At 39.1% G+C, this 23734-nt stretch overlaps 1 protein-coding gene across 12 annotated transcripts in view; it reads left to right on the top strand.

Moving 5' to 3' along the window:
* mcf2la (mcf.2 cell line derived transforming sequence-like a) overlaps positions 1-23734 on the top strand; it is a 65743-nt gene that overhangs the window by 3257 nt on the left and 38752 nt on the right. For 3 of the 12 annotated variants that reach the window (XM_057331332.1, XM_057331331.1, XM_057331330.1), the window contains exon 1: positions 266-724. The exons of 1 other annotated variant lie outside the window; for it this stretch is intronic. In XM_057331332.1, coding sequence (XP_057187315.1) covers positions 562-724 — 163 coding nt within the window. In that variant the 5' untranslated portion in view covers positions 266-561. Of the gene's footprint in view, positions 1-262; positions 725-1840; positions 1875-3443; positions 3675-16678; positions 17031-21479; positions 21546-23734 lie in introns of those variants that run through there. 8 more of the 12 variants (XM_057331320.1, XM_057331319.1, XM_057331321.1 and 5 more) reach the window with 7 other exon arrangements.

The following is a 23734-nucleotide window of genomic DNA, read 5'->3' as shown; positions in this document are numbered from 1 at the left end:
GACAAGTCGAAATGAATGTTAATGTTAAAGAAACATGCACATACAGTAATTATTGAACGACCTCTTTCGGTCACTAACGAGTCAGTTTGACCTGTAAGTGGCGCACAAGTATTCCAAAGATTAGTGTCTCAGTATGTGTGCGCGTGTGTAATTAGCAGAGCAGAAGGGGATTTGGGCTAAAACTCACCCTCCCATCTCCTCCACTCTTCCCCTCTCCTCTGCAAGAATATGCATGCATTTGTTGCATCGGCATGCGTGAACGCCGGGACTATTCCTCTACAAACAGAAGACATGACATGGCTCTGCATGTTGCGTTGTGTCTGCTGTGTCTCTGACACTGGAAGCCCTCTGAGACCAGAGCCGGACTGCTGTTAGCCTTCTCAGCGTTTGCTTAGATCAGATCATCCTGGCTTTGGATTTTATGGGTCTCGCTTAGTTCAGCTCAGAATCGATTCAGAATTGGCTTGGAACGAATGCAGGTCAATCCGGACCGGTTCAGAGAGGTCGGCCCAAGCTGCGACTGGTTGGGACTGGTTTGGATGAATAAAGGGTCGGTCTTAAATGTCCCTGCACGAGTTTCTTCGGGAGGGCCAGGATGCCCCGCAGAGGATCCTGTCTCGACTGACCCAGCTTCTCTACAACCTATCAGCTACTGTCTTACAGGGGGTCCCATTCTCTCCTTTCACAAGCTTCAGCCGCAAGAGCTCGTGGAAGGACTGGAACGGTGAGAGAATGAAGATCAGGTTGTGTATTTGATATGGAGAGTTAGAGAAGAGGGGGCTAGTTGGTTTTCAAGTGAAGTTTTGCTGAAGAATAGATGTTGTGCATCATTATTGTGTTGGAGTCATTTGTTTTTAGTGTCATTTATTGGCAGCAAAAAGCCATAAAAATGTATGAATGTGTCTTGTATTCGACAATCTAATATCAAAACAAATGGGATTTATTTCATTTAAAACAACAGATATACAGTTCAGAAATCAGACAGATCGTGGGGCGAATTGAGGTACATTTTATAACAAAAACTATTTACCTGAATTCACCTACTGTATATTTTTGGAGACTTTATTTGTTTAGGTTTAATAAAATAATATAAAAAAGTTACTTTGATATTTAAAATATGTATTGCAACCAAAAAATCTATAATTTTCGTGTCCAGATATTTTTTAGGCCACTGTATTTGAAGCCTTTAGGTTTGTTTTTACGCTTCTTACATTTACATTTATGCATTTGGCAGGCGCTTTTATCCAAAGCGATCTACATTGCATTATACTATACGTTTCTTTCTGACTATGTGCAATCCCCTGGGATCGAACCCATGACCTTGGCGTTGCTAGCGCCATGCTCTAACCACTGAGCCACAGGAAAGCTTAACCCACGTTTTAGAATTTTAGTTGTAGAATACCGTTTATGCTTTCAAAAATAAATACATTTTAATATGTACAAAATCACAGTTGAAAATGTTTGAAAAGCAAAAATACTGATCTGACGAAACGAGTGTGCGAGTGTGTTTGTGAGGTTCAGAGGTGGTTTCCTCATGGGATCTCTCCCATCATTAAGATGCATGTGGATGGCCCAATGCCCAGATCACAGCGACACACATCCTCCCTCTCTCTCTCTCTCACACACACACACACACACACACTTTGTGCTTAAATTTTTGCTTTCGTTGGTTCACTAAACCATCGCGTTTCAGACTTCGACTGGTGTATTTACAGAACACACATGGCATAATCATGTCACACACACACACACTGGTAACAAGCTGAACAAGTGCATCCGCACACAGTGAAGAGAAAAGAGAATAGAAACACAGAGGATACGCACAACTTGCGACAGTATCTCCGGTGGAGAGCAGATGTCTGAAGTAGGAAAATGTGAGTAATCTCTGATGTTAAGCCTCTCTGTCTCTCTTTCTTGCTGTGAACGGATCGGTGCTTAAGGCTCAGCGTGTTTGTGTGTGTATTTGGACTTTGATGTTTGACTTGCTGTGTTTAATATGATGTCAAGCTCAGCATCACTGTCGTGTTACTCTCTCATTTCACATTCAACATTAAGTTTATTGGACTTGTTATTTGGACTTATTATCTGGCATCTTCAGATTTGTGATATTACATATTTTAAGATTTTAACTTTTTGTCTGTGGTATTTTATTTGTGAGGACATTTATGGTCTTTTTTACACTGAATTTCAATTGTTTTCATATAAAGAACATTATATTGCAAAATGTCAACATTTTAATGCCCCATCTTGTGCTGGCCATTGGAAAGATGGTAAAATAAACAAAGAATCCAAGATCTATACAGAATAGCAAAATTTTATGATATAAGTCATGCCTATATTTTTTAGAAATATATTTTACAATGTTGACAAATGTAGTATAATTTAACTAAATTTATGTCTGTGGCACAGTTCACATTTTTGCATAGTTGCAAAGCAGCTTGAATGATAATTTACTGATATTTTGGGTTTAATCAAAAATTCTATATTTCAATCAGACAAATTATTCTGTATGGTAGATTGATACATGTTGATTTTGTGATAAATGTAGCTTTACATTGCATTATAAATCATGGCCATCTGGATGTCTCCAGTCGGTTGTGTGGCTTTATTTATTATCGTCTGGTAATGGTTAACTTCACCTGTAGAGTCGAATGGTTCACGTGAGGTCAAAGTATAAAAGACTGCGGCTGGGAGCCTGTGAAGCTCTGCTGGATCCGTTTTTGTGTGTATGTTTGCCGTGTGAAGAAAATCCTGATAGCTAGAAATGGAAATGTGCTGTTTCCTCTCCAGACCTGATGGGAGGAACCAAATCAGATACGTGCAGACCCCACGATCAGGTAAATGACCTATGAGACCTCAAAATGACCTTGAAATATCATGACCTTCTGCGATTGGATTGAATCACTTTGGTTGTCAATACTAATAATGATATGAGATTGAGCGAGATGATTTATTCTCCTCTGTATTTGTTTTTTCTAAACAACGAGATTAAATGGAGCGAAACCAGTAATCTCACCGTTGAATTCAAACCATTCCTGAGATTTATTCTCACTGTGGACCAGCTGAATGTTTTCTTATCTTCTCGACATGTAAATAAAACACGATTTAGCGAACTGAGTTGTGAAAGAGCCACCTGTGAGCTCTACCTTTTCTTTTTGAATAAATGCTGGTCGTTATAAATCGAAATACATCTGTAAATCTTCTGATAAGTCTGGCGGTCCTGATATTGCCTTGTGCCGACAGATCAAAGGTGTGATGGAAGACAGATGAGCTTTTGTGAGTGAACTGCGAATGTGTGTGTGCCGAGCGGATTTGTTGTGGGGCGTCACCTGCGTTAGAAATGGGCGTGACTGAAAACAACGTCATGACAGCAACACTCACACCTGAGAGGGAGAGGAAGAGATTGTTAGTGATAAAGTCAGAGTGTAAAAAGGACGAGGGAGTGAACAAGGCGAGGATGTAACCGTAAACGAGAGAATGAATAAAGAAGGTGAAAACATCTGGGCATTTTGAGACGCACTGGTGCAGGGGAAGCTGCGAGTCAGGGAAGATGCTGATGGAGGAACGCGGGGAGAACATCTGGCCCCTGGAGGACCTCGGGAGCTTGGTGAAGATCCCTTTAGAGGAAGTGGAGAGTTTCTACAGGTTCACTGTGTCCTGCGATGAGCTGAACTGTAAGTTCCTCAATGCAAACAAGTCAGTGCTTTGTCTGGTTTGCCAGTAAAATTATTTTCCTTAAGGGCTAGTTCACCCAGAAACAAAATTCTGACTTTGTTTATTCACCCTCGTGTGGTTTAAAACCTGTATATGACTCTCATCTGTGGAACACAAAAGAAGATATTTTGAGAAATGGCTCTGTGGTTTTGTGTCCATTCAATGGAAGGTCAGTGTTGTTTAACCAACGTTCATCAAAATATCTTCTTTTGTGTTCTGAACAACACAGAAAGTCATACAGGTTTGACACGAGGATGAGTGAATGATTAAAGAAGTTTAGTTTTTGGTTGAACTGTCACTTTAAGATGTATTCTCTGAAAATAGGTTGTAAGATATTTTTTTGTTCTTTTGTTTGTTTTGCCACATGGTAAGATGGTTCACCCTTTGAAACAAATTTGTGTTTGAAGACACACCAGCACTTTTTTAACCTGAATTATGTTATCAAAGTAACGCTGCAGTTCAAATTGAGGCATTTGTTTATTTGTAAGATGTCTTGCACCCTTCAGAGTGCCCACTTTCAAGTGAAGCATCAGCCCAACTTTCCCAACCTAATTAGACACACCTGTCTCCCTGTTCCTCGTGGGTGTGGTCGTCCCAGCATGTGCTCCTCACCGTCTCTGTGTTGCTGGAGTGTTTTGCATACCTTTTGCAGTGTCACATCGCACGGAAAATCTAACAAGGAACGACTCTTCCGTACCAGCCATGTGTCAGTGAAACGGTAGGAGGATACGAGAACATGTCTTTATTTGCCTATGGAGGTGGTGAGGTTTGTTTGGATGTTAGGAGGATACGGTGCACAAGGGAGGGTTGATCTTAAACTGATCTAAACTGTATGCTTAGTTTATGATTTATTTATTTAGGATCAACTCTTCTGGTTTTATGAAGACTGACCTTCGGTCTTTTAAACAGAATCAGCCATTTTGGCTCTATAGCGTGTGGCTGTGGAGGGCCTTGTTTCTGGCACACGGGGTTGGATGTGCTGGATGCACGTGTGTTTATTCACACGGGTGGTGTTAAGAGACCGAACCTATGGTTTCATCCCTCATGGGGGCAAAAAGATGTAAACTGACTGCCAATAAACATCCTTTGTAAAAAAAAAATATTCGGATTGCATTCTATTCTTTTACCGTATAGGAGCTTGATGCTGGACTTCAGTTTACAGGCAGACATTTTATTTATCTGCAACATTGAAAGATTAGTTTATCCGAAAATTAAAGTTCTGAAATCATTGTTCACTTGAATCCACTTGACGGTCTGTGGTGGACAAAAGCAGAAATGTAAGATTTCAAATATTGTGCTGGTCACGTTTTTCCAGCCAAAATTTTTAAAGGGATACTTCACCCAAATAATGAAAATTCTGTCATCATTTACTCGCCTTCGAGTTGTTCCAAATCTGTATAAATTTCTTTGTTCTGATGAACATGACTTTTATTTTATTCTGTGGTGGGTAAAAGCAGAAATGTAAGATATAGTTCTGGTCGTTTTTTTATACATTTTACACTTTTTAAAGCAGTTACACTTTTAAAGAAAGAATCTGAAGTCATGCATTCAAATACGTAAAAATAAAAAAACAATTCGGTCTAGGGCTGTCACGATGTAGATTTTGACAGCATGGTTATTGAGGCAAAACAACTTTTCGGTGATGATATTATCGTGGTATTTATTGGATTTTTTTAAAATAAATGATGCCATCAGTGAAATTCATCTCTGTGTTTCGTCTGTTATTTGATCAACAAATCACATAATACAAGTGTATGGAGGCAGAGAGAGAGAGCTTGTAACCGCTGTAAGAATTAAAGCAACATTTAGAATGGATGCTGAATAGTTTACGATATTACGATATGTGTACAATTAACATAATATCTATAATCTTGGTTTTTAATATCTTTGTTATTGTCAATACTAGGATTCACAAGTATTGTGAACTCGGTCACAAATCAGGTACTCACAACTCTTGTGAACTTGAAGAGATTTGGATACATTTTGTAAATAACTTAAAGATAAAGATATGTCAGAATATAATTGATATGGATGCATTTTATGATACCAATGGCTTTACTCTGTCAAAATATATCAAGATTGTATTTTCACAGAGCGTTCTTAATATTATGTAGGATGATTTTATGTGGAAAACAGTAAATCACAAAAATTACTTTAACTGGGGTTTTACAGACTGCATCACAATTTTGTAATTGCATGCAAAAGAGCGACCAGAACAATTCAGTTAAAAGGAAAGAAAAAGATGCAGAATGAGTTTAAAGTGGCCGTAACTCAGACAATTTCTGCATATCTCATGTTAATCTTGAGTACTTGCACTATTGCATCGTACCCTTCAAATATCTGTAGAGTCTTTAGTTTGTTCACATTTATATGAGACAGATACAGCTGTACGATTATTTCCGAAAACATACGACGCATACAGGGGGGATGTTGTTGTGGTGTTGGGATGGGGGAGACGGAACTAAAGCATGTGCGCACCCATTGCCAACAAAACAAAGACATCAGTTTCACTTACCGCGTATGGTACCGCTCCATCTATCAGTTTCAAACGATCTCCAAATCCAGCGTTTTATCCACCGTTTATATCACCCAAATGCAGTGAACAAACAAACACAGCTGAACTTCGCGAGTAGTGCACTCTCTATCTCCTGCACACAAGTGAAAGTGACATGTGCGCATGCTCCTTCTCCCGCTCTCCTTGGTTGACGTGTGGGCGTGCTTTTCCGGTAGCGTTGTCCAATAAGGGACTAAGAAAAGTTGTTACGAAACGGATTTTCATGTTCGAAAAAACCTTTCCGAAACCTATACGAACGCCGGGGGAGTGTATCGAGCACAGAAATGCTACGTCATACGTCCAACTAGTTTTTTGACAAGTTGACCATGTTAAGGATGAGAAGCCAGCACGTTTAACATTGTAAATAAGTCAGAATGTATGAAACATGAAAATGCAGACATTTTTTTTATTAACTTTCTGATATTGTTTATTAAGCATCTCATACTGGATACTACTGTTAGTATAGAACATTATCCCTGTCAGCATAAGAGTCCCATCTCATCCCTGTCTGAACCCACTCTCTCCTAATATAAACTTCCACCGTTTTCTCTGTTGTATTCACTGTCATTAAAATCGCCAGTGTTAAAAAAGGTCAAATTAACACTCACAGTGTATATATAATCCACACTCTCAAAGTGTGGATTATATAAACACTGTGAGAGTTTATTTGACCCTTTTTAACACTGGTGATTTTGCTGTGTATGTACTTAAGCCATCAGCTTGTAGTTTCTCATCCAGGTTGTTTGCTATGAGTAAATATCTGCCCTTCAAACACACAGCATACTTAGGTCTGTAGAAACAGTCCATGCTGTAATAGTATATAGTAATAGTATAAGCAAATCTCTTGCTATAGAACTTAGGTTCACATCCATTTCTAACTTTCATTTTTATTTTTGCATACAGACTTAAATAGATGGATATTTTTAGAGGATTTAATTTAAACGGTTGCATTATGCATTATGTGTGTTTGATTGGTCATCACTTTGTCACAATGATCACTTCTGCATTTGTGTCTCTTCCTCTTGTGTTGTGTGTGTGAGATGTTGACAATGACCTTCTTCCGGTTTTACAGTTCCTTTTACCATGGGCTGTGTTTGGTTTGGAGGAATAATGTTGAACTGTATTGCAATGCTTGATGGCCATTTTGTTTTACTTTGTGGATTTGTGTTTGCGCCTAATATTGTGAAAGCAATATTAAACCTGCGACAGTTAAGGGATAGTTCACCAAAAAAACGAAAATTCGGTCATCATTAACTCATCCCCAGATTGTCCCAAACTTGTATACATTTCTTTGTTTTGCTAAACACAAAGGAAGATGTTCGGAAGAATGTAACCAAACAAATCTCATCCCCCATTGACTCCCTAGAATGTATTTTCCCGACTATGGCAGTAAATGGTGGATGAGTTCTGTCTGGTTACTGACATTGCTCCAAATATCTTCCTTTGTGTTCAGCAGAACTTGAGGCTGAGCAAATGATGACAAAAAAAATACTTTTGTGAGAACTATTCCTTTAATATTTGACATTTGATATGCATCTTTGCTTATTGGCACTATAAAATTAAAGTTCCGGATACGATGTTGCAGACAACTTTTGACTTTTTATAGTTAGCATCAACACTAGGCCTGTTAAAAGATTAATCGCATTCAGAATAAAAGTTTGTGTTTACGTAATATACTGTATATCTGTGCACTGTGCATATTAATTTTGTATTTATAAACACATACACATGCATGTATTAAGAAAAATATAAAATCAATAAATGTTAATATATAATTTAAATAATATATAAATATAAAATTAGGGCTGGGGCGATATATTGTGTGATTCTTATGCTCAGTTTCTCAATGAATTACGGTAAAATGCTGCCACATCCGAACGTCAGAGGGCGCCCTTGCGCAGAAACTCGGAATATGGGACACAGAAGAAGAACGATTTACACACACATACGCTGCATCCGAAATCGCATACTGTGACGGTACATACTGAATTTGAATATGTACCAACCTATCGGCAGTTAAAACGGTACGTTCTATATATTATGAGTGGGAGTAGTACAAATACATTTCGGACATACTGTGTCCGCCTTTTATGGTCATGTGACCCCTATGCTCTTTGACCTATGATGTATTAACAACAACCTATACGTGAGAGTTGATAAAAACATAATTTAGTCACGAGAAATTTATTTATTGGCACTTACATTAAAAACGGATGTCCGCCTTAAAGTTTTCCGCTATATTTATTTTATTTACTTTTGAAATTTGACCGTTGCTCCATCCGATCCACACTCACGAATCTCGGCGGAAGTAGTAGACCATCCGGGTATTTCTCGCCTACTGTTTTTTTGCATACTGAGGTTTCGGACATACTGTACTATTCATGACTCATACTCATTTTCGCCTACTCTATATGGTATGGAAGTAAGCGATTTCGGATGCAGCGATAGTTCCAGGAAATGCCAATAGACTTTCACTCCGCTGCCATGTTGAAATCGAAAACGAGGCAGAGATGGGAAGAAAACCGGAAGGACAGATAGACTATAATGGTTTGGACTACCATCGGGTGTCTGACATGAATAAACAAATGATGCCTTTAGAAACAACGTTAGATTGGCTGTGTGTGCGTGAATGAAACCTGTTTATGGCAGTTTAAACAGTCACTAATATGTGACGGTACGGCTTAAGTGGTCAAGTAAAACAGCTCGCGTGACATGCATCCTATGCTTATATTGTCACATTTAAGATCATAAATTGTCCAGGTTGGTTGTACAAACCATTGCAGTCTATATGTCCTTCCGGTTTCTTCCCACCACTGCCTCGCTTTTGATTTCAACATGGCGGCGGCGTGAAATCGGTCTATGGTCATATTTTATCGCAGTTCTTCAAACCTTTTCAAGTATTTTCATGATAATAAAGTATATTTATAATGATGATGTTTGATGAGTGTTGCTTTTTCAAATGCACGTTATAAACGAGTCGACTCAATCTCGTAGTGATTTTAGATCGAGCGGTACTTTCTACTGATCAAAGAGCCGTAGTTCATGAAAGAGCTGTGCATAAAACACAGAATCGAAGCCTTTGCGATTTCAGAATTGCCCTAGACGGGTATCATTTGTGTTAATCACGATATATCGTCCCAGCCCTAAAGAAATATATACATGCAAATAGTTCCTAAATATAGATGTGTATGTGTTTATAAATACATATATTATTTTATTCTGGGTGCGATTAATCACGATTAATCGTTTAACAGCCCGACACGATAAAAGACAATAAAACGCATTAGAACCCAATATAATTGTACATTTTGTCCACGCTGGATGCGGCGCGACATGACAATCCCATTAAGAACAAGCCACCGCCAGGTTTTATGATCACTGAGGTCTTCATGTTTGTTAACATAGCAATATTATTGCTTTTTTTAAGCTGTCGGCATGTGTGGATAAGCGAGTGATGGAACAGGAGGATGAACTTGCTGCCCAGACGCTGTAGTTTAGTGTTTGGCTGTGTTGATTAAATCTGGGTGATAAAGGGGGTGTGGTGAGTAAAATGTCTCCAGAGCACAGCTGACCGCTTCGGCTAACTGCCGTCCAGACATCCCCCCCACAAACACACAGATCAGAGACGTGACAGTTTGGACCCAATGTAGGTTAATGATGGAAGATTGTCCGACTGGCATGACAGAAGTTTAGTGTTTTATTCAAAGGAAATCCCTCATCTTGTGACTGTCGGTTTTACTTCTCTTCTCATCTTCGGGATTTTAAATACAAACTTCACCCCTTGTTTTAGCTACATAGACTGCAGGGGATGTCCATGTACCGTTGTTGTTGTAATAAACCAGACGTGTTGTCATGATAATATCCTGTGGGGCTGCACATGGGGTGCTATTCATGTCTATCTGTGTTCCTGGGACTTCAGCCACTGTTGTTTTTATTTAGATGCCTGTCGGAAAACTACCTTTTGTCTTTCAGTCCTTATTCAACCCCGTATCCTGTACACACATAATATGATAAACACCACAACATGCTGTTTGTGCATGAAAAATCAAACATGGTGTCTATGAATGTTATCTTTTGTTTTGTTTGCTTTCCACCTTTTATGGATAACCCCTTTAAGTTTTAAAAAGACATGCAAGCATGTCAAAAGGTTGTTTGTGATTTGAGGCCGCTGTTGCGTTTATCATCTGAAACAGATCATTGTTGTATTCTCGGTGGACTGAGGGTTTGATTGGTTGGTGAATATCTTTAGATGTGCTTCTCTGACCAAACCCATGCACATACCCACCACAGAGTTAATGATGCTGATCACATGACCAGCGCTGTGTGTGTGTTTATGTTTGTATATCCCGGTGGGGACCTAAACCTGAATACACACCAACACATGGGGACTCGTGTCACCGTGGGGACCAAAATTGAGGTCCCCAGGGGCAAAAAAGCTAATAAATTGTACAGAACAATATTTTTTACAAATCTAAAAATGCAAAAAGTGTTCTATGATCTTTAGGTTTAGGGTTAGGGATAGGGGATAGAATATACAGTTTGTACAGTATAAAAACATTACGCCTATGGACTGTCCCCACGGGGATAGTCAACCAAAGCGTGTGTGTGTGTGTGTGTGTGTGTGTGTGTGTGTGTGTGTGTGTGTTCATGTTTGTATATCCCGGGGGGGACCTAAACCTGAATGCACACCAACTCAATGGGGACTCATGTCACCGTGGGGACCAAAATTGAGGTCCCCATGAGCAAAAAACATTGAAGAAGACTGTCCCCACAGAGATAATAAACCAGACCGTGTGTGTGTTTGTATGGTACAGAATGTGACATTCTCTGCCAGAATCACCCGACTGAACATGCTGATGGGTCAGATGACTAATAGGATGATAAATGTTTCAAAAATCACATGAATTCTCAAGTGGTTGATATTTCATCCTTGTGCAATCACATCAGCTGTTTCGTTCTTTTGTATTATTCAAAACGTCTGTTTTACTGTATATCTCTTATGTGCAGGAGTAAAGGCAGAAACCTATTTTGCATACTGATCTCAGGCCAGACCAGCCCTTTTCCTTGTATTGCTTTTGGTTCCGAATGAGTTGTGGAAGCTGATCTTAGATCAGTGAAAACCGTGTTTACAGCATTTGAAGAGTTACAGGAAAATGACTACTATGAAAGACAATTTCCTTATAAGATACAAAGAATCATGTGCTCTGCTAAAAGGAATTCCATGTGACTCGGATACGATTTTACTTAAAAAAAAAAAAAAAAATAAAATAAAATCAAGACACAAGTGAACAAATTGTTAAAAATGAACAAATCAGTTACTGAGCAAGTACCAGAGTTATTATAGTTTAGTTTCAATGTAATTTTATTCATTTTGAGAATTCTATTATTTTTGTTTTCAGTGTTCATGTTAATTTTTGTTTTGTGCTTTTGTCCCTTAATTATTTATTTGTTTATTATATTGCAATATATGTTTTTTTCTGTGAATAATGTTACAGCCCTTAGCTTAACTTGTTTCAGTTTATTGCTGAGGCAACATTTCTCATTTTTGTTAAGTTTGCGTTTTTTAAATAATATTTGGGCCCATTTCATTTCAATAATGTTAAGCTTATAATAATAATTGATCATTTAAGCTGTCATGTACGATTTGCAGGAAATGTCAGTCTGACGCCATCTGACTTCAACCCATGTAAAAAATGTAAAGAACGTGCAATTGTATGTACTGTATTAAACAGAAATGTCGAAATTGAGACAAAATGAAACATAACCAAAGTCGGTTTCTGGAAGTCGTGCCGTGTTTACTACAACTCCGGGCAGCTATTTACGTCATAGCAAAACCACAGTCCTATCTACTTAAATGGCGGAAGGCAGATATTTCCAAAATCGCTGGCAAAAATCACATTAAATGGCACGTTTCCGATCAATAACTAAACATGACATGAACTGTGCCATAACTTTTGTTTATATAACTTAAACTGCGCTAAAAATCACCTTTTTCGAGATACACTCTTAAAAATAAAGGTGCTTCACGATTCCATAGAAGAACCTTTCTTGTCTAAATGGTTCCATAAAGAACCTTTAACATCCGAAGAATCTTTCTGCCTTACAAAAGGTTCTTTGTGGCGAAAAAAGGTTCTTTAGATTATAAGAATGTAGGAAAGGGGTGGTTCTTTAAAGAACCTTTGACTAAATGGTTCTTTGTGGAACCAAAACTGGTTCTTCTATGGCATCGCTGTGAACAACCTTCTAAGCACCTTTATTTTCAAGAGTGTAGCTTCAGTTACTGCGCATGCGCACAAGCTGGCAAGTGCCTCACAAGAGCCCCGCCCCAAAGAATCGTCTGTCTGGACAATTGGCTCTTTTTACTGGAAGGCGGGACTTCCTTTGCTAGAGTGGCCATATTGAGGGTTGTATTCCCCCTCATTCTTTGTAATGGCAGTGGCGTTTCTTGTTAATATCTATTATTTTCTTTTTATATAACTAACTAAACTCAATTTATAATCAAGCAATAACTTTAGTACAAAAATTTACTTCAAACTCAGAGGTCGCTCAAAAATTCGTCGTGGTAATTAGCATGTTTGTGACGTCATTACGCGTACTTGCGTTTACTCTCGGAACTTAATGTATTTTAATACAACTCAATAAAGCAGTTGTTGTTTATATTCATTTATATATTTAATGTTTATGTTGTCGGACATAAAATAATAATTACAGACAAATGTTCATATGTCCAGTCCAGTCAGTAACAATGACAAGTGCTGGTAAATAGTGTTTTGTAACGTTACTCACTCACTAGCAAGCTGCGGTTTGGTCATGAATGTGCTGCTTCTGCCGCTCACTGAACAGAGAAGACGCCGAGAGAGACATTTTTCCACTCACTGAAAGCTAATGTTTGTCCAAAAAGACGCTAGTCGCTTTTCTGAAGGAAAAAACTTAGTAAACACCGCACCACTGCGCGCCTTTGTGTGTTTGCGTACGCGCGGGGTCTGTGACGGATGCATCTGCACCGCTGACCGCGCGCGCGTTTTCCAAAACGGACCAGGCATTGTAAGTAAGCTAATGAATGGAAAACACACATCCCTTCGCCATCGTGTTCGGGACAGGGGTAGTAGCCTACGATCACGCTCTAATGAAGGGAAATGACAAACGGGGAGTTACAAATTGCCCTTATTGTACTCCGTCAAAATGACGGAAGGCGTTCAGATTTTTCCGTCACTGGTAAAAAAATGACGACGGAGAATTTTAGGTTAACGTGACCTCTGATCAAACTGAATGAGCGAATTAGTGGAAAATTTAATGATGTGTATAATTTCCAACATCACATTGCCAAAGGAATGATAATGATTTTCAAACGGGTCTCCAAAACATGTCTTATCTGTCATTGGTCAAAAAATGGATAGCTCCGCCACCACACTCATGTTATTGGTTGAGCCAGTGACGATGTGTGAGTCTAGTTAGGATGCTCGAATAAATAGAGCTGGGTTGTTTCTGCTTTTTAATGATATAGGATTTATGTTTATTTAATGGGTTTGTCATCATTACAAGGTCAAATAGAGTTTATTACCGCATCCTGTGTTGCTCATCAGATCTCCTTGTATGTTACATCATTTATGCACAGTCCTGTTGCGTTAGTGCATGAATCATGGGTTTCATGTTTTGCAGAAAGAGGAAGTTTGACCCAAGTTACAGAAACGGATTGCTGTTAAATTGCTGTATGTGAGACGACCTTATGCATCCTGTCCAACAGGACACCACATTTATCCGAATGAATAGACCATGAGTCTATTTTTACACTCGTCCAGCTGAGCAGACGGTACTGATGTGTGATACTGATGTGATTTCATTTATTGTCGTTGTGTGGACCAGTTTGGTATTATTTCTTAAGAGAAAGAAAACCTGCTGATGTATAAATACAATATCGCTGGAGTAGGAGTGTGATATTTGTGACATGACTATTCGAGCAATTATTGCATTTAAACAACAGTTCGATGGCAGAAGTTTGTAGACAAATCAAAAACAACAATGGTGTGTCTTTAAAGCCCTCCGGTTTTTAAAGGAACTGGGGAACTACTTTGTTCTGCCACAAATTATAATTGCATTATTATTGCATATTGCATTGTAACGTGAAACTAAACCTGAATAAAAACTATTTTGTCCGTCACTAGACTTTGAAACAATTGAGAAGTTTATGGTATTATACAGAATGAAACTAAAATAAAAATTAATTAATCTTGCATGCATAGCAACATAAAAAATAAACAAATAAATTATACAATGACAGAAGCATATACCAAAATTGCTAAAACTTTAAGTAAAATTAACATGAAAACTACAAATAAAAGCTAATTAAAAATATTTATAAAACGAAGTAAAACTAAAATCAAAACTATAACAGCTCAGATTAGAATTAATCCTATTATTTTATCCTCGCTCTCAAATTTCAAATTTGCCTATATAGTATTATTCTAGTTCATCTATCTGTACTCTCTCTGTCTAGCCCAGAGGAACATCCTCACTGGCTTAATGTTACTTATGGGCACAGAAAGGGTTCATTGTGCATGTCTTTTCTAAAAGTGAAGCCCAGCCTCTCTTAAATAATCTCTAGTGTGTGAATGTCTTGGAGAGGGTATATATAGACAGACACAAGATCTTAGATGAGAGGGCCAGGGGATTTCCAGCAATGCGTGTCTCTAGAACTTGACCTGCATTTTAAAGTCCTCCTGTTGTGTAGTGACCTTCAGGCTGTGAGAGAGCCTCGAGGTGATGATTGCATATCACACACACGTCACAGTAAAAGTATAGCTTCCCAGACGGACCGTAAACCTATCTGTGATATTATTTTAAAATCGCGTAAAGCACTTCAAATGACATGCGATGCGTCACATCAGAAAGTAAATACAGTTCTTAAAATAGCAAAGATATATTTAGGAAAAGCTTTTCACTTTAAAGTCTTTGTGATTTCTTTTTTGATATTATTATCAACATCTAATATTGATGTTTGTCTCTCTCTCTCTTTCTCTCTCTCTCTCTCTCGCGCTCTCGCGCTCTCTCTCTCTCTCTCTCTCTCTCTCTCTCTCTCTCTCTCTCTCTCTCTCTCTCGCTCTCGCTCTCACTCTTCCACTCTCTCACTTCCTCTCTTCTCTCTCTCTCTCTTCTTTCTCTCTTCTCTCTCTCGTACTCGCTCTCTCCTCTCGTCTTCTTCGCTCTTTCTCTCTTCTCGCTTCTCTCCTCTCTCGTCTCTTCTCTCTCTCTCTCTCTCTCGATCTCTCGTCGTCTCGGTCTCTCGCGCCTCGTTCTTCTCTCTTTCTCTTCTCCTCTTTCCCTCTTCTCTCTCGCTCGTTTCGCTCTTCCCTGCTATCGTTCTCTCTTTCCGTCTGTTCTCTCCTCTCTTCCTTCTCCATCGTCTCCTCTCTCTCTCTCTCTCTCGCTCTCTCTCTCTCTCTCTCTCTCTCTCGCTCTCTCTCTCGCTCTTTCTCTCTCTCTCTCTCGCTCTCTCTCTCTCTCGATGGCTTTTAAGTTCCATCAAAGGCCTTAAAGAACTAAAGAGCTGCACAAACTGGTGGTCCTGTGTGCGTGTGTGTGTGTGCGCGTGCGCGTGTGTGTGTGTGTGCGCGTGCATGCATGCGTGTGTTCTTTTCCCAGACTCTTTGTGAATGCAGAATACAGGCGTATAGCTCCATTCACAGTGTTCCTATGGAATGCCTGCAGAAAGAGAGAGCAAAATGAAGTGAGTTTATTCTCAAAGCCAGATAAAATCTTGAAATCTTAAATAAAGATATCATAGCTTCATTTTTCTTTACTCTTTGGATAGTTTTCTCGCGTTTAAAACTGACTTTAATCTTTAAAACTGACCAAAACCGACTTAACAATTAATTAATAGAAAAACGAATTACAATTACGGGTAAAACAATTACATAATCTGCAAAAGCCTCATGTCCTCACTGTGTTTACTATACTGTAGCTGCTTTGTTACAATGCAAAGTACAGGCAAAAAATAAAAATGTGAGAATTATATATGATATATGGTGGTGTTAAACAAAACAAGTGCACTGGATGCAAAAAATATTTTTTTTATAAAATCATATAAATGATATCAAATGATTGACATGACAAAAATACTAAGAGGTTTTTGCCAAAGCAGTGTCAAATTTTCATCCTAGATGCTCATGGAATAATGTGGACCACTGTGTTTTCTATGCTCCGCCTCTCAGTCCAGCCTTGTATTTGCATTGGCTGTCTATTATTAATCCTGGAAGAGAGAATTGGTCCCATGTCACACACTCTCTCTCTCCTCAAACCTGTTAGAGGCAGGACGATTAGAGAGTGTGTGTGTGTGTGTATGTAAGAGCTTATCCTCTACATACCACCCCCCCACCCCCACCACAACAAAATTGCATTCTGGTGTGAGCAGCTGCCTCAGGGCTTTACCTCTCTCCAACTCTTCCGTCTGTTACCTGCGCACCTGTATGTGTGTGTGTATATGTGTGTGTTAGCGCAGCGAGGGGTGTAACCTGATGCCGGGAGACTTTGTGTGTCCGCCTGCCCGTGTGTCGCGAGATGTGGATATGTGAAGCACGCTGACGGACGGTTTAGGCTGTGTAATGCACGGCGGCTTGCGCGAGTCCTGCCGGAGGATGAAGAGACCTCCGAGATAAGGGCACCTGAGACGGGAGAGTGCCAATGCTGAGCGGGATGGAGCTCAACAGAATGTCGCTGCTCTGCCACAAGATCACCAGACTGTGGCTACAGCTTAAAGTGATGACAGGTAGGGGACACGTCTGGGTGTAGAGAGGTACATCTGTTGAATTGGTTCAAAAGCGTCGTGTTTAAAGTGCTGTTTTGTTTCTATGCACTTGGTGGACGGAGTTTTTGTCCACGTATAATTTATTTAACACGTCTGTGTACAAGAAGTGTACTTGTGAAGAACCATTGGTAGTGTCTTTATAATTCCTGATGGGATCGATGTTTATGATACCGTGCACAACATATCTTGCTGTTTTGTACTGTATGATGATATTGGGTTACTTGGGTGGAACTTTTGCCCACAATTCCTTACCCAGCTTAAAGCAAAGTCCAGGCTAAGTTTGAATGAAAACACGCTCATTTTGTTTCTGTGAGATCGTGAGAGGCATATCAGTTGCTGGGTCAACGGCTGGTAACTCTTTCGTCTGTGTTCATTGGTTGCCTTGGTTTGGATCCAAGCCAAATTCCAAAACCCACTTGGACTGGTCCCAAATGTCTGTGTAGTTTTCCATTCAAAGCTTGGCTTCGGAAAACTTGTCAGTCAACTCAATGGGGTTCAATTCGGTCTAAAGTCCAGATCCGAAAGTTGACTTCACTGTTCTTGCAAGCAGCCGCACATCAGAAATTATTTGCTTATTGAGTTTCGATTGTGGTGTTCTGAACGCGAGGGTGACCTCGGGCTGTATTTGATACGCTGTCAAGTTTTCAGTTTAGACTAGTGTAAATGGAGATGTTTTGACACGCAGTTATGTTGGGTGCAGATGAGCGCCAGGTTTGATGTTTGTTTTAGATCACTTTTGGCTAAGCGAGCTGAGATCAGCGCTAATGAAGGCAATGTCAAACCGGCACAGACAGATACCTGATCTCCGTAGGGTATACTTTTCACCGTTTGTAGGGTGGCGTCCAGGAACACGCTGTCCTTCGATATGTGTATGTGAGGTGTGACTGATTGAAAAGTGTGAGTCTGCGATTGTGTTTTGGTTTCTGTTTTCTGTTTGCCAGCAAGTTTAGAGAAAGTTCTTATGATGTAGCCATATTTTGTATTTTCTGTATTTTGGTTGTGTATGCATGGCATAGTAATGTGGTAGCTCAGTTGGCAAAGCATTGTGTTAGCAATGCAAAGTTGTGGGTTCGATTCCAAAGCACATACACATGATGAAAAAAGTATACCTTAAATGGACTGTAACTGTATGCTTTTTCCAATAAAAGCGTCTGCAAGATGCAAAAATGTAAATGTTTTGGAACAAAATGTGAGCCTGTGTGTGCAAAACTTGCTGTTGTGATGCACGGGGTGTTGTAGGTGGTTGCTAGGGTGTTGCTATGTAGTTACAAGTGTGTTCTGGAGGATTGTTTGGGGTTTGCTGTTTGCTGTTGTAAATGGTTTTTAGGTGATTTCTTAGTGCCTCCAGTCAGAAATGCTAACCGCTGATTCTCTATGATGATTTTCTGACTCCTAGACATGGTTTGAAACATCAAGACTTTTTTGGAATGTCAAAAAAGGAATCGCTTATATTTTGTGTGGTAATCGGGTCTGTGCAACGTGCTTTCAATGTTAAAACTAAAAAATTAATTAGTTGATTGTATTTATCCAAGGTAAACGTGTTTTTATTTCACTTTTCTTTTTTTATTATTTTGAGAAGAAAACAAAACATACATCAAACTCAACAACGATAATTTGGTTGTAGTAAATAAAGTAAACGTCAGTTTTTTACATACATTTTCATTAGAGATGCACTGATGAATCGGCCAATAATCGGTATTGATAGTTAAAAAACAGACGATGATGAAGGCCGATATGTCCTGTCAATCAAAAGAGGACAAGAAAATGCAATGAATTTGTGCTCTGTATATAGAAAATATTAAGAAACATTACCAGAGTTTGATGTTCAATATTTATAGTCATTATATGAATTAATAACATTCTGAAAGTTACAAAATATAAATTTAATCTTTAGGATTGGTATCGGTATCTGCAGATATCACTTTGAACAATCAGCTATCAGTTAAACCCGTGCTATTTATGCTATCATTGATGTTTTAGCACAAATGTTGCAGGATGAGTTCCATGCCCATCTTTATTATACTGTATAAAATAAGTTTCTGTTTGACTTCACAATTTCACTTGCTGTGATTCTTTAGCAACTACAGTAGCTATGTCTTAAAGCACTTTCCAGTGATCTCGCTTCACTTTTGATCGAGTAGTTGTGTAGTGTGGTCATCGTCTCATGTGGCCCACAGCTGTGGTTTAACTGGGCATCATGTCCAGAAACCTTTTACACACAAATATCACCAGGGAGAGAGAAAATAGAAAATGTAAAATTATACCCGGTAATCATACTCCATCTGTAACCCGCTGCATTGAAGACTGTCATTCACAACTGAATGTTCTGGGAGTATTTAAAGACCTCTGTGGTCTCCAGCGTTTCTGCGAGATCACTTTGAAGCACACAGTGATCTGATATACAACAATGACATTGTTAAAAGGACGGACACTGGAATGTCAAGAATCTGACCCATTTGTTACTGGTATGGGGGGGCTGTGAGGGTACAGTCCTGTATGTTTTTGGGGTATTTTTACAGCTTAGCAGATGGAGATTCTGTAAAGTACATATATAAAAGCAAATGTTATTCTCTGGTAATGCACACACAGCTGCCCATTTTGTCAGCAGTTGGTGTGATTGTATAATTTATATTGTGCTATACACACACACACACAGAAAGAGAGCATCCTCATGACACTCAACCATGTGCACACTGTTAATGAACCATTTGGGACAAAACCTGTTAAGTTGTTTGTGCGTTATGAATGTGGAAATAATGAGTGGTTTGCTGTTTTGTGTAATGCGTGTGCATGCGCGTGCATGAGTGTGTGTAATGGTACTGTATTTGCCCAATAATTGAAGTCTAGTGCTGCTGTTTGATCTTAATGATGCTTTACAACTATCGCTACCTTGTTGTCCAGAGCAACCGTGCCCTGTAGTTAAAGTCAGCATGAAACGGAAGTCGCGATTGTCTTTTTTTCCGTATCGTGACGTACACCCAAGTGAAACGACATCTGAAATGAGAAAAAAATGTAGGGCGGGACTTGTTTTCATCCACCGACAACTGATTGGACCGTTAAAAGGAGAAAATTTTGAACACCAGTTTGCAGTCTGTCACTCATTGCAGCCCCGCCCTCGCGCCATTCCTCATGACCAGAAGTGAAGAGAGGTCGTTCGCGAAGGAGATGAGGTTAACGTTTTTGATTAGAGGTTACAAGTGCAAATTAATTTTAAAAATATAATGATGTGCACAGATAAATCAAATTAAACAATTAGAATCATCATTTTTAATTTCATGCCGACTTTAATAATCTGACTCAAAAAGTCATTAAAAGAATAAAGACCGTTTACTCACCGTTGTGTTGTTTTAAACCGGTGTGACTTTATTCTAACACAAAAGATTTTTAGCAGAATGTTCGCATTGTTTTGTCTATATAAGGAAAGCACACAAAAAACATTATCTTTTGTTTTACAGACGTTTCCATAAATCCTAAAACAAAAGTCTTCAGAGGTGTATAAAGACCTTACATACTGAAGCATAATGTTTTATTACCTTAGAATGAGCTATTTCTATCTACATACACCGCGGGTCCCCTTACATGGAGTTCACCATGTTGTTTCTACAGTAGCCCTAAATGGACAAACTGCTCTACAGAGCGCGTTTCATAAATACGTTATCTCCATTCAGCAATGAAGCGAAAACGTGAAGACATCTTAGTTCTGTGTCGGCCACCATAGTGCTTCAAAAAGGAGGGGTGGAGTGAGCCGTTGGTTGCAATTCGCAACCTCGCTGCTAGATGCCGCTAAAGTTCATAACATTTTATTCTTCCTTTGAAGCATCTCAGACAGTGTTGATTGTCAAACTATGACAAACTATATGGGACGAAATGATCGAATCTTGCATCCCAACCCCCCACATAGTTTACGAATTACTACTACACGCAAATGGAGCCAAACTCGGGCTAAATTCAAGTAATCTGAAAAACATTTTACACTATTGTTCTTCGATATTCATAGGATGTTAATAAAACCATTACACTGCATTCTATGAACAGTAAAGCATTTAGTCATCATGACGATCACAATGAGATGTGCCTTTGATTCTCATGACCAAGATGTCATGCCAGTTCCGTGTGTTTAAGTGACTCGCACAATTTACCATGTTGCTGTAATGGCCTGTACCACGCTGGCATGTGTTTAACCCGGGCTGGTCTCTTTGTAGTTCAGACAGGCCTGGACAAGACACAACCAAAGAGGTCTTTAACAAAAACTCCACCGTGTGTTTAACATGAGCTGCCTGCACGGACATGAAAATTAAAGAGCATGTTTTCCTTTCGTGTTAATATTGTGTGTGTGTTCTTGTTGCTGTGTAATACTGATGTTTTTAAGCACCGTAGCCAACACTCTCCCGTAAATATTGCATTGACACACGCTCAGAGACAAAGAAAACATGCTGTCCTTGTTCTCCTGCACCAGGAAACAGACATCCAGGAGAGGTGAGATCTCATGTAAGCTCACAATTGTTTAGACGTATGCATTTCAGTCTAAAACTGTGATTTATGTCAGATTTTTTTAAAGATGTATTTTAGGGGCTAGGAAGAGACGGGAAAGCATTGGATAGAGACAGGGGAATGGGACCGGCAAAGAACTCGGGTCGGGCAACATGTGCACCGGCACTGTATGTCGGCGCACTAACCACATGGCTATTGGCGCCGACACTTCAGATATTTTCAAGTTTATTTATTTATTTTGTTTGGAATAAGCATCAAAAAGAAATGGAAAAAAATGTTTTGCAATAAAGACAAATAAATCTTTGTCGGATTTTGTGAGTTCTTGTAAATGTATTCTAATTTCATCTATAGGCCGATTCGGTCTTACTACTGAAGTTATTGATAAACTTATATTTAATGAAATATGTTTTATCCATTTAAAAAAAAAATTGTATCTGTTGAGATTGACAATAACATATTTTGTTGTGTTACTTTTACGAAAATTGAATGGGATCGTTTGTGTTGCAGAAAGTCTCAAACCGTTGCTTCTTGGTTGTCACAAAAATACATTCAACTTGTGCCCTTAATGCTTTTTAAAAAGTGACGACAAGCTACATTGTAGCATCTAAACAAAAATAGTGTTGTTAGCGAGACGTTTCTATTGCAGTTTGTCTTCTGCAAGAGAGCATTTGCCAGCCAACAGTTACAAAGAAGTTTCCCCAAAGGAAGATGAATCTTGCTTTGCTGGCATCTTTTAGGCCGCAGTCCAAACCGCGAGAGCTTGAATCACATTGAGGAAACCGGTCACGGCTCAACCCATCCGAGTGCCATTAAAAATGAAAAGCCCTGTAAAGAATACTCGTCTATCCGTTGAGCGGCACTTAAATGAGAGCGTTCGTCCCTCCCCCGTTCTTTCTGAATACCACCACCCTGTTTCTCCGACGCTGGGCCGCTTTGTGAACGCGCGCTTGGCGTTCTTGGCGACGGCGTGGGGCCCGGGGCACTTTCTATAGCTTTGCTATTGGTGCTTTGGTTTTGCGGATGTGTGCGAGAGTGTTTTGTGTTGAACGGAGGCTCTGTGCTGTAGCTTTGTTGATTAAACATCAAGAGATGCGGTGGTGAATGAAACAGTGGAAAGCTGGAGGGTTTTGTTTCTCACGAATCCTAGCAGAGGTGGGAGTGACGGGACTCAACGTGTCTCCCGTCAACACTCTGTTATTTTGTGGCATAAAGCCTTAGGGTAAATAAATGAGGAACCACATCCGGTGATGTGATGGGATACAATAAAATCGCTCCTTTATTATGATTGTTTTGACTTATTTGATTGATGTACTAAATGCTTAGTGTATGCATGTTATATGACTGCTATACAGGGTTTCAAAGTCCTGAATTCTGATTGGTTGATGACGTGGTATTCGGGCTCTGCTATACACAATAAAGACACAAGGTGTAAATAGATGTTTCACACCATATCTGTGTATATAATTGCAAAGCAACCATAGAATAACATTGGTTCAGGGATGGTTAAAAAAGCTTCAGAGCAGAGCCACATCTGTGACACTCGGACACCGTTTTGGAGATATTGTATCTTACTCATTTAGTAAAAGAATGCGAAGATTATTACGTTCCTTCCAGGACATTTGTAACTATTCTCCATTACGATTGCATAACAACAGTGACAACAAAGGATACTGTGATCACCAAACAGTGGTGGGAAAAAATTAACACCAAAATAAAAGTCCTATTTATTCACGTCAAAAATACGTTTTTTGGGGCCCCCTCCGCAGTGCGTGCCCTGTGTGCCTGTCCGTTACGCCACTGGGTAGTCAATGATAGAAGTGTTAATTGCTAACATTTTTCCAAATATCTTTGGAAACAACGAAATGTATACAGGTTTTAACAACTTGGGGGGCAGTAATTCATGAATTTTCAGAATTTTCATTTTTGGATGGAGTATCCCTTTAAAGTATTTACGAACTTTGTTTGTGAATATAACTTTTTTTGTTGTTAAAATTAGCTCTGTCAAATCGATTAATTGCGATTAACCAAAATATGTTTATTTATATAATATATGCATTTATGGGTACATGTGCATATAAAACAAATATGTACATACTTAAATATAAATGTATATTTATTTTTATAATATGCATTAATCATGATTAATTTGATAGCACTAGTTATAATATATAATG

Source organism: Triplophysa rosa, linkage group LG4, assembly GCF_024868665.1.
Source record: "Triplophysa rosa linkage group LG4, Trosa_1v2, whole genome shotgun sequence".
NCBI lineage: Eukaryota > Metazoa > Chordata > Actinopteri > Cypriniformes > Nemacheilidae > Triplophysa > Triplophysa rosa.
The sequence above is the reverse complement of the archived record's forward strand: the minus strand, read 5'-3'. Positions and strand labels throughout refer to the sequence as shown.